Source organism: Littorina saxatilis, linkage group LG14, assembly GCF_037325665.1.
Source record: "Littorina saxatilis isolate snail1 linkage group LG14, US_GU_Lsax_2.0, whole genome shotgun sequence".
Classification (NCBI taxonomy): Eukaryota; Metazoa; Mollusca; class Gastropoda; order Littorinimorpha; family Littorinidae; genus Littorina; species Littorina saxatilis.
This window is the reverse complement of record NC_090258.1, coordinates 33,602,163-33,613,841: the sequence shown is the minus strand read 5'-3', so window position 1 is coordinate 33,613,841 and position 11,679 is coordinate 33,602,163. Positions and strand designations below refer to the sequence as shown.

General features: G+C 39.8%; 1 protein-coding gene across 3 annotated transcripts in view; it reads right to left on the bottom strand.

Moving 5' to 3' along the window:
• LOC138947614 (FYVE and coiled-coil domain-containing protein 1-like) overlaps positions 1-11,679 on the bottom strand; it is a 52,676-nt gene that overhangs the window by 17,783 nt on the left and 23,214 nt on the right. For 2 of the 3 annotated variants that reach the window (XM_070319126.1, XM_070319129.1), the window contains exons 12-15: positions 9,675-11,300; positions 6,464-6,604; positions 5,307-5,378; positions 388-435 (exon numbers count right to left, since the gene is read on the bottom strand). In XM_070319126.1, coding sequence (XP_070175227.1) covers positions 388-435; positions 5,307-5,378; positions 6,464-6,604; positions 9,675-11,300 — 1,887 coding nt within the window. The remainder of the gene's footprint in view (positions 1-387; positions 436-5,306; positions 5,379-6,463; positions 6,605-9,674; positions 11,301-11,679) is intronic. The other variant, XM_070319127.1, reaches the window with a different exon arrangement.

The window sequence follows — 11,679 nt, the reverse complement described above, 5'->3', positions numbered from 1 at the left end:
ATTTTTTGGCTTTTGGAGGGACGATTTTGAGTTTGAATCCGTTCTTGCCATGCTCCTAAAGCGTGTAACATACAATCTTGCACACGTTTGCTTTAGTAGTGGCAAAGAAGGAAAGCGTGTGACATTAAATGTTATTATTGTTTATCTTCTCTTCAGTTAATGCTATTTGAGACCCACTGAGTGAGAGTTTTGACACATTTTTTACAAAATATGATAAGTACAAAGACTCAAATTTAAAACGTATATTTTTTGTTAGTGAGCAAAACGTGCAAATGCGTACATGTATACAATGAAAACTGCCTCTGTACACTTCTGGATTATGAATGTGAAAGGCGCAACTGAACTCTTGAACTACACAAACTGCACTCCATCAGCAACCCAGCTTACCTGATAAAGTTCAGTTGACGCTAAAGATTCATCCAATTTGTCAGTGGTCTGAAAAAACAATGCTTTCAAACTAAAATCACTGACGGTAACCACTTTTGAGGGGGGGTGGTGGGAGTTTGGGGGGACAAGAGCTCTTCAGGTGGTAAAGAGAGTATTAGAGAAGGGGGAGACGAGTGTGAGAGGAGGAGTAATTGATTGTTTAAGGATATTCGGTACAATAGGTCAACCTCTGGACCATCAGACACATATTTTTTCTTTCTTTTTCGCGCTTGTTTATAAACACTCTCAAAGACTGAGATGCATGTGTAAAGGGAAGGAGAGAGGGGACTTGGGATAATGGTGGGGAGGGAGGTGAGAGAGGGGGATAGAATGGGGAGTGGGAATGAGGAGACTGGAGAGGATATGAATTTGGAGGTGTGATCACTCAGTTGACGCTGCCAAAGAGGGAGTTGTCAAGTTGACTGACAAGAAGTCAAGCCAGGTGCCTCAGACAAAACAAACTCATTAAAGATTGAGAAGCAGCACAAAATGCACAACAAAGCTTCACTGGAAATTGGCTCTGATTCCAATTAAGGGAAGAAAAAGAGCTTAACAAGAAGAGCAAACGCTCGATCGAGTCACTTTCGCAGTTCTGAATATTATATGAGGCATCAGATGGACAGGAAGAAATTGCTATTCACAACACAATACAGATGTAAATAATTTGATGTAAAGAATAATCCTATAAAGTTTGAATCAAATCCGATGAATAGTTTCAGAGATATGATATTTCAATTTTTTTCCTTCAAGACATACCTGTGACCTTGAAAAAGGTCAAAGGTCACCAAAGCAGACGTCAAAGTGTAGAGGTCACTGGGAGTCACGTTCACATAAAATTTGAGCCCGGTCACTTTTATAGTTTCCGAGAAAAGCCCAACGTTAAGTTGTGTGTTGCCGAACAGAAAAGGCTAGTTATCTCCCTTGTTTTTCTGATAACGTTCGTAAAAGGCTACAGATGTAAATACTTTGATGTAAAGAATAATCCTACAAAGTTTCAATCACATCCGATGAACTTTGTCAAAGATATAAAATGTCTAATTTTTCCTTTGACGCTGACCTGTGACCTTGAAAAAGGTCAAAGGTCAACGAAACCATCGTTAAAGTGTAGAGGTCATTGGAGGTCACGACTAAACAAAATATGAGCCGGATCGCTTTGATAGTTTCCGAGAAAAGTCCAACGTTAAGGTGGTGTCTACGGACGGCCGGCCGGACGGCCGGCCGGACAGACTAACACTGACCGATTACATAGAGTCACTTTTTCTCAAGTGACTCAAAAACAACACAATGAAGCATTCAACACAGCCACAAGTTTTGTTTCTTGCACAGAAAAGAGGTAATCATATTCCGCCGAGTTTATTCCTGTGAGCACAACAAACTGTACATGTATATATACATCAAAAGACATTACCCACAAAAACAACAAAACAACATTTAATTCATCTGTACAAATTATGGACTTTGATCATCATTAACCACTATAGCCCATAACAAGTCGCGTAAGGCGAAAATACAATATTTAGTCAAGTAGCTGTCGAACTCACAGAATGAAACTGAACGCAATGCCATTTTTCAGCAAGACCGTATACTCGTAGCATCGTCAGTCCACCGCTCATGGCAAAGGCAGTGAAATTGACAAGAAGAGCGGGGTAGTAGTTGCGCTAAGAAGGATAGCACGCTTTTCTGTACCTCTCTTCGTTTTAACTTTCTGAGCGTGTTTTTAATCCAAACATATCATATCTATATGTTTTTGGAATCAGGAACCGACAAGGAATAAGATGAAAGTGTTTTTAAATTGATTTGGACAATTTAATTTTGATAATAATTGTTATATATTTAATTTTCAGAGCTTGTTTTTAATCCGAATATAACATATTTATATGTTTTTGGAATCAGCAAATGATGGAGAATAAGATAAACGTAAATTTGGATCGTTTTATAAATTTTTATTTTTTTTTACAATTTTCAGATTTTTAATGACCAAAGTCATTAATTAATTTTTAAGCCACCAAGCTGAAATGCAATACCGAAGTCCGGGCTTCGTCGAAGATTACTTGACCAAAATTTCAACCAATTTGGTTGAAAAATGAGGGCGTGACAGTGCCGCCTCAACTTTCACGAAAAGCCGGATATGACGTCATCAAAGACATTTATCAAAAAAATGAAAAAAACGTTCGGGGATTTCATACCCAGGAACTCTCATGTCAAATTTCATAAAGATCGGTCCAGTAGTTTAGTCTGAATCGCTCTACACACACACACACACACACAGACACACACACAGACACACACACGCACATACACCACGACCCTCGTTTCGATTCCCCCTCGATGTTAAAATATTTAGTCAAAACTTGACTAAATATAAAAAGACAACTACTGTGCATTCAAAGACAATCTTTGTGGTTTCCTCTTTTGAATACAGTAGAATTAATCTGTAAAAACTCTCATTTCAGATGAAATTCTGCTCAAGTCAAAGCAGCATGCCATTTTTTACAACGTGCATTTCATACATTGCCCAACCTGTTGCAATGACTTTGACATAATTAAACGTTTCATAAGGCAAAACAAAAAAATAGGTGTGGTTAAGGTAACCTAGCCCAAAACAAGAGGCGAAGCCTTCAAGGCTCCCGTAAGAAATCAACAAACAGTAACATAACACAAACTCACTCACTCCGTAACACACACACACACAAACATACACACACACACACACACACACACACACACACGCACACACACACACACAGTTAAAACTAACGCATCATATCAACTCCATGTATAATTTTCAAAAGAAGGCAAACAGATAAAATGACTAGGGTAATAGGTTAGGTACCTGCCATGTGGGCACTTTTTCCACTGCTGTCCTCAGTCCTATACTTTTCATCAAGACTTGTCACCATGCCGAGTAGATCTAAATTCGGAAGTCTTCATGTGGCTGAGGCATATATCTGACATAGCGTCGATCTTGTTGTAGGTTAACCTCCTTTCTGAAACAAATGGCAAAATGCGATTAGTTATGATGACTACAACCTACACAAATATAAACAGTGTTTTGAAACAGAATAGTCAGGTTATACAAGCCACTTTACCTATGCAGCATGGTGACCCTACAATATGCGAAACATGTCGACTGCAGCAGCCTGGTTCTTAAAATAATTCTGACGGTCAACACAGCCAGAAATGCCAACAAAGACAAGAAAGCTGTTGCAAGGTAAGCTTACCAAACGTTACATAGCGAATCATATGATAGTGCGTAAACAGCAAACAGTAGATCTACAATCAAAGAGAGGATCGAGTCTGGAATGAAACGCGATACAGATCTAGCATTCAAAAACTGTCTTTCACGTTCAAGGAAGTTGTTGCAAAGTACTTAAGACTTACTAAATTGTACAGACAAAACCATGACAGTGCATGTTTTGAATCTGAGGAAAAAATCGTGATCATTTTGACTTTGAGAACAGATTCATTCTGTTTCCTTATATCTGCATGTTCAAGTAAATGGTGGACAGTTTTTTTCGGGCAGAGTAAACTTAACTTGAGACTCTACTGCAAGTCTTGAAATTCACATAAATCGAACCACGAGCAAAGACATCCAAACATTACAGGCACTTTAGATCAACTCATTTCACTAGAGGTGACTGCCTAGCACTGTGTTTGACATCCGTGTCTGCTGAAATAAAAAGAAATTAAAACAAAACGGATTAACAGTAGGTGACACGTTATCAGAGTGGGAGACACTAGATCTGTCTCTGAACTTACCGGGATACGGCTGCAAGATCGACACTGACTGCTGCGCTTTCGACAGCTCTTCCTCGCGTGGACATTGGAAACACGCTGTGCAGATCAAATTGTAGGAAATCTCCCTTTGGTATCTTCTTTATTTACTTTTCTGGAGCTTAGAAACCGAACAACATGAAATCGTCTTCCCCGGCGAATCGGCGAGGTGAGAACTGGACCACAATCCTTCGCGCGACCCCTGACTCGATCTTGACACCTGACCTGCCGTCTGCATGCCAAACACGACACAAACCAGTCAACTGCTTGTACCCCTTCAAAACCCCCCACCACCCGTTTTCTTTGGATACACACGTTAACTACACACATGCCGACACAATGTTGATCATTGCTTCAATAATTTGAAGATGGTGCTTGAAAATTAACCACGTGAAATGAGTATTTCGGTGTTTAGCCAAAAATGTTAAAGTTTCTACCACAGACATACATACATACATACATACGCACGCACGCACGCACAGACAGACAGAGTTTACCATCGCATAGGCTACACTTACGTGAGCCAAAAATTAGGGTAGGAAGGTATTATCTAGGCAATCACTTTTTTTTTTAAACTTTTTTTTCTAATGTATACAAATTAAATCTACTTGACAGGAAAATAAGTGTGCGACTATGAATATTCTTTTGAACAATTTTGAACTTATCTTTTTAAAAAAAAACACTTTTGCTTTCATTGCGTTTTCTGCACTCGTTTTCTTGTTTTTATTTTTCATTTTTTGACAAATGTAATAAAAAGTTATAGGGTCGGCCCCTAAAAATAGGGTAGGTCGGGTTACCGTAACCACACCTATTTTTTTTTTAGGCCTAAACTAACCTTTCTTGATTTCTGATTCTTGAACCCCAAAACAGCTGCTAACGTTCTAAAATCACTCATCAAAAAACCAAGAATTGGAATTCTTTAAACAAGGCCAGGATTTCCCATCTTACACACCCCTGATGGCTTTGCCATGAGGGTGTAACACTTAAATTGGAACGTGATTTGTTTTGTTAAAATTAAAACGTTGCAATACCTTACCATTCATGTTGTTTTATTTCTGATTCTCGAATTCAGAACATTAGCAGTGAATCCGTTTTAAATTGCTCACCTGTTGCAGTTTCTCTGCCAGCTGTCGGCATTCCTTCTCTTTGGATTTCATGACAGCCTGCAGCTCATCCAGCTTGGAACAGAAATGCAAAAAAATCGGTCACATGAAAAGCGATGTTTTTTTCTCTCACTTGACCTATCTCTGCTGCCTTACATTGGATAATGAGGGTGAACAGTGGTCTGTGGAGGCTGCATATGTGTGTGTGTGTGTGTGTGTGTGTGTGTGTGTGTGTGTGTGTTTGTGTGTGTGTGTGTGTGTGTGTGTGTGTGTGTGTGTGTGTGTGTGTGTGTGTGTGTGTGTGTGTGAATACGAATAAACTTTATTGTCATGAAACGTAGTGTTTATAAGACACGGGAAGTTAAATAACCAAATGATTTCATTGTTTCTTATTTTGGAAGCAATCATATATATATACAAATTATGTGTGTGTGTGTGTGTGTGTGTGTGTGTGTGTGTGTGTGTGTGTGTGTGTGTGTGTGTGTGTGTGTGTGTGTGTGTGTGTGTGTGTGTGTGTGTGTGTGTGTGTGCCAATTGTACTGCCACTGATTATTTGATTCACTTGGTCACAAAACTACTCTTTTATTCCACAACCCCTCAAATACAAAACCAAATCACTAAATTATCAATCTGCCACCAGGCTGCCCCTACACACACACACCCCTCAAATACAAAGCCAAATCACTAAATGATCAATCTGCCACCAGGCTGCCCCTACACACACACCCCTCAAATACAAAGCCAAATCACTAAATGATCAATCTGCCACCAGGCTGCCCCTACACACACACCCCTCAAATACAAGTACAAAGCCAAATCACTATTAAATGATCACTCTGCCACCAGGCTGCCCCTACACACACACACACACCTCAAATACAAAGCCAAATCACTAAATGATCAATCTGCCACCAGGCTGCCCCTACACACACACACACACCCTTCAAATACAAAGCCAAATCACTAAATGATCAATCTGCCATCAGGCTGCCCCTACACACACACAACCCTCAAATACAAAGCCAAATCACTAAATGATCAATCTGCCACCAGGCTGCCCCTACACACACACACCCTTCCCTCACTCTACCCTGATCTTTTGATACTCTTTGCTTTCCACTATTTTCCCCACTGTCCGTCAGTTCTCTGACACGGCTTACCTGCTGGTTCTGATTGGTCCGCTCCGTCTCGAATTCCATCTGCAGGGAAGACAACTCTTTTTCCAGTTCGCTGACCAACCCTTCCTGTTCCGCGAGTTGGCTTGACATTTCTGCTACACTTGACTTACTGTCCCCCATTGTCTGCAAAAAAGACACATTTTAGATGCAAGAAGCAAGTAAGTAAATCATGAAGAAACATGCACACATGTAATATCTTCTTCTTCGTTCGTGGTCTGAAACTCCCACGTTCACTCATGTTTTTGCATGAGTGGGTTTTTACGTGTATGACCGTTTTTACCCTGCTATTCAGGCAGCCATATGTGGCTTTCGGAGGAGGTATGCTGAGTATTTTTGTGTTTTTATAACCCACCGAACTAGGACATGGATTATAGGATCTTTTCTGTGCGCACTTGGTCTTGTGCTTGCGTGTATACACAAAGGGGGTTATTTAGGCACTAGCAGGTCTGCACATAAGTTGACCTGTGAGATCGGAAAGATCTCCACCCTGAACCCACCAGGCAGCCAGGATTTGAACTCACGACCTTCCGATTAGGAGGCCGATGTCTTATCCACTAGGCCACTCCGCCCGTCTACATATATATAATATTGTTGCAGTTGAATCTGCCCTGGTGACTGCACCTCTGACTTAAATGACCACCCAAAATAATCCCCGCCAATTTGTTAAATTCTGTGTACCGTTAATTCACCTTTCCATAGAAATCTGATCTGTCTTAAATAGTTAAATGATCTGAGTTTTGGTTGGTACAGACGGTGGTACCCCCTTTTAAGACCTGAAAAAATCCAATTAAATCAGGTTTAAAAAGAAGGGAGTCTTAAAATGGGGGTACATTTACAGAGGTTAAGAAAACAGGATCTTAAAAGAGAGGGAGTCTTAAAAGGGGGTTCCACTGTGTGTTTGTGTGTTCATTAAAGAAAGGTTGAACTGTCAAACAGGCAAGAACTATAAGTCATTAAAGAAAGGTTGAACTGTCAAACAGGCAAGAACTATAAGTCACTAAAGAAAGGTTGAACTGTCAAACGGGCAAGAACTATAAGTCACTAAAGAAAGGTTGAACTGTCAAACAGGCAAGAACTATAAGTCACTAAAGAAAGGTTGAACTGTCAAACAGGCAAGAACTATAAGTCACTAAAGAAAGGTTGAACTGTCAAACAGGCAAGAACTATAAGTCACTAAAGAAAGGTTGAACTGTCAAACAGGCAAGAACTATAAGTCACTAAAGAAAGGTTGAACTGTCAAACAGGCAAGAACTATAAGTCACTAAAGAAAGGTTGAACTGTCAAACAGGCAAGAACTATAAGTCACTAAAGAAAGGTTGAACTGTCAAACAGGCAAGAACTATAAGTCACTAAAGAAAGGTTGAACTGTCAAACAGGCAAGAACTATAAGTCACTAAAGAAAGGTTGAACTGTCAAACAGGCAAGAACTATAAGTCACTAAAGAAAGGTTGAACTGTCAAACAGGCAAGAACTATAAGTCACTAAAGAAAGGTTGAACTGTCAAACAGGCAAGAACTATAAGTCACTAAAGAAAGGTTGAACTGTCAAACAGGCAAGAACTATAAGTCACTAAAGAAAGGTTGAACTGTCAAACAGGCAAGAACTATAAGTCACTAAAGAAAGGTTGAACTGTCAAACAGGCAAGAACTATAAGTCACTAAAGAAAGGTTGAACTGTCAAACAGGCAAGAACTATAAGTCACTAAAGAAAGGTTGAACTGTCAAACAGGCAAGAACTATAAGTCACTAAAGAAAGGTTGAACTGTCAAACAGGCAAGAACTATAAGTCACTAAAGAAAGGTTGAACTGTCAAACAGGCAAGAACTATAAGTCACTAAAGAAAGGTTGAACTGTCAAACAGGCAAGAACTATAAGTCACTAAAGAAAGGTTGAACTGTCAAACAGGCAAGAACTATAAGTCACTAAAGAAAGGTTGAACTGTCAAACAGGCAAGAACTATAAGTCACTAAAGAAAGGTTGAACTGTCAAACAGGCAAGAACTATAAGTCACTAAAGAAAGGTTGAACTGTCAAACAGGCAAGAACTATAAGTCACTAAAGAAAGGTTGAACTGTCAAACAGGCAAGAACTATAAGTCACTAAAGAAAGGTTGAACTGTCAAACAGGCAAGAACTATAAGTCATTAAAGAAAGGTTGAACTGTCAAACAGGCAAGAACTATAAGTCACTAAAGAAAGGTTGAACTGTCAAACAGGCAAGAACTATAAGTCACTAAAGAAAGGTTGAACTGTCAAACAGGCAAGAACTATAAGTCACTAAAGAAAGGTTGAACTGTCAAACAGGCAAGAACTATACGTCAGTAAAGAAAGGTTGAACTGTCAAACAGGCAAGAACTATACGTCACTAAAGAAAGGTTGAACTGTCAAACAGGCAAGAACTATACGTCACTAAAGAAAGGTTGAACTGTCAAACAGGCAAGAACTATACGTCACTAAAGAAAGGTTGAACTGTCAAACAGGCAAGAACTATAAGTCACTAAAGAAAGGTTGAACTGTCAAACAGGCAAGAACTATAAGTCACTAAAGAAAGGTTGAACTGTCAAACAGGCAAGAACTATAAGTCACTAAAGAAAGGTTGAACTGTCAAACAGGCAAGAACTATAAGTCACTAAAGAAAGGTTGAACTGTCAAACAGGCAAGAACTATAAGTCATTAAAGAAAGGTTGAACTGTCAAACAGGCAAGAACTATAAGTCACTAAAGAAAGGTTGAACTGTCAAACAGGCAAGAACTATAAGTCACTAAAGAAAGGTTGAACTGTCAAACAGGCAAGAACTATAAGTCACTAAAGAAAGGTTGAACTGTCAAACAGGCAAGAACTATACGTCAGTAAAGAAAGGTTGAACTGTCAAACAGGCAAGAACTATACGTCACTAAAGAAAGGTTGAACTGTCAAACAGGCAAGAACTATACGTCACTAAAGAAAGGTTGAACTGTCAAACAGGCAAGAACTATACGTCACTAAAGAAAGGTTGAACTGTCAAACAGGCAAGAACTATAAGTCACTAAAGAAAGGTTGAACTGTCAAACAGGCAAGAACTATAAGTCATTAAAGAAAGGTTGAACTGTCAAACAGGCAAGAACTATAAGTCATTAAAGAAAGGTTGAACTGTCAAACAGGCAAGAACTATAAGTCACTAAAGAAAGATAAATGACTGCATCAAAACAAAAGCTCACCTTCAGAGATTCTTCATGCTGCAGCTGCTCGGCGCTAAGCTGGTACTGAAGGGCAGACAACTCCTGCTGGAGGGACTCCACCTGTGACGAGTAGGAGTTCTCCTTTCCTTGCAGAGTTGTCTCCAGTTCCTCTAACTTTTCCAGCTTTGCTTTCTCCTCCGCTTCCAAAAGTGACAGTGATTCTGTGAACTCTCGCACTTTCTCTTTCAGGTCTTCCACTTCTTGCTTTTTGTCTGCAAGCTGCTTCTCAAGTTCTGTTTCCTTTTCTTTCCAGCTTTGTTCCTGGGATTCGAAACTTTTGAGCCTCTCATCTGCAGAAGAATTCTGGGATGAAGAAGATTCCAGCTTTGACGAAAGGTCGGATTTAGCTTGCTCGAGTTCCGCTAACTGTGATTTGAGAGTTTCGATTTCAACGTCTTTCTCCTCATATACCTTCTGGCTGCTCTGAAGAAGGAAGTTATAACCGTCTGAGGTCGATGCCAGGTCTGTTTTCAGTTCCGTTATTTCTTCCTGAAGGGTTTCCTGCAGTGTGGTAAGGTCTTCCTTCTCTTTGATCACAGCGTCCAAGGCTGTTTGAAGTTCAGTGAACCTCGACTGGAGTTTTTCCAGACTGCCTTCGAGCTCTGATTTTTCGGTTGCAGAATCGCTGCGAAGACGCTCAGTTTCTGTCTTTTTCTTTTCGATTTCATCCTGAAGTGTCTCCATTTCTTCTGTTTTTGTGGTGAGATCACTCTGCACTTTCTTTAGCTGAGAAGTGAGATCGGCATTTTCATGTTTAAGCTTGTCAAGGGCAGACTGCAGTTGAGATTGGGTCTGCTGAAATTCCACAGCAGATTTTTCAGTGTCAGTTGCATGTTTCTGTTTTAGTTCGTCCATTTCAGCTTGAGTTTTTTTCACATCTGCCTCAAGGGTTTCACTTTTGTGTGATAAGTCTTTGACCTGTTTTTCAAGATCTGCTTTCTCTCGTTGCAAAGTAGCAATCTGGTTTTGTTTGTCACTGAGGAGTTGCGTGGTTTCTTCTTGGGAGGAGCTTGCAGATTGTCGCAATTCCTCCTTTTCCGTTTTATAACTGTCAAGCTGGGTTCTAAGAATGTGAATTTCTTCAGAGGAGGAGACTTCCTTTTCTTTCAACGTCGCTGAATCAGCTTCCAGTTTCTTGATAATAGCAATCTTCTCTGCTTCAGAAGATTCTTTCAAGGATGTGACCTCTGAAAGTCTGGCATTTGCCTGGTTCAATTCTTCCTGTTTTTGACTTACATCTGATTGGACTTCTTCCAGTTTCTTGCTCAGCTGTGATTTTTTTTCTTCGAAACTCTGCTTCTGCTGCTCCAGAGAAGCCTGCAAAGATTTCAGCTCTGATTCTTTCGCTTCTAAACTATCCGTCAACCTGGCAACATTTTTTGAGAGTTCTGCGATTTCTCTTTGAGCTTCTTCCATTGCGTTCTGCTTTTCTTGTTTCTCTCTTGCTGTGGTTTCAAGTTGTGTGGTTGCGTCCGTCAGCTGCTGTTTGAGCGTGTCCTGTTCGGTGACCACGGTGGCTTTGTCAGACTCCATGGAAGCCATTGCTGAGAGGAAGTTTTCCACCGTCTCCTCTCCTTCTTTTAGTTTCTGTTGGAAGCTGGACAGCTGAAACACAACACTCATTGATTTACTAATTAAAGCCAATACTGAATAGGAAAGCACAAAAATTGTAAGTTATTTGAATGTTTAATTAAATATTGCATTGTGTCAACGTGCTTGTTAATGTTTTGCTTTGTCATAAATTGAATGTCCAAATTTATAACTTAGCATTTTTTTATTTTTTTATTTTTGATGCATTTTGAAATGTTAGGAGTCTATCTGCCGATTTGTTTGTTTGTTTGTTTGTTTGCTTAACTCACTCGCTACGAACCACTGCTATCGCAGTGGTCCCATGCACACCACTTCCCCACGAACCACTGCGATAGCAGTGTTTGACCTTTGGATTTTTTTAGCTCAATGACGTCAATTTTTGTACGAAAATAGA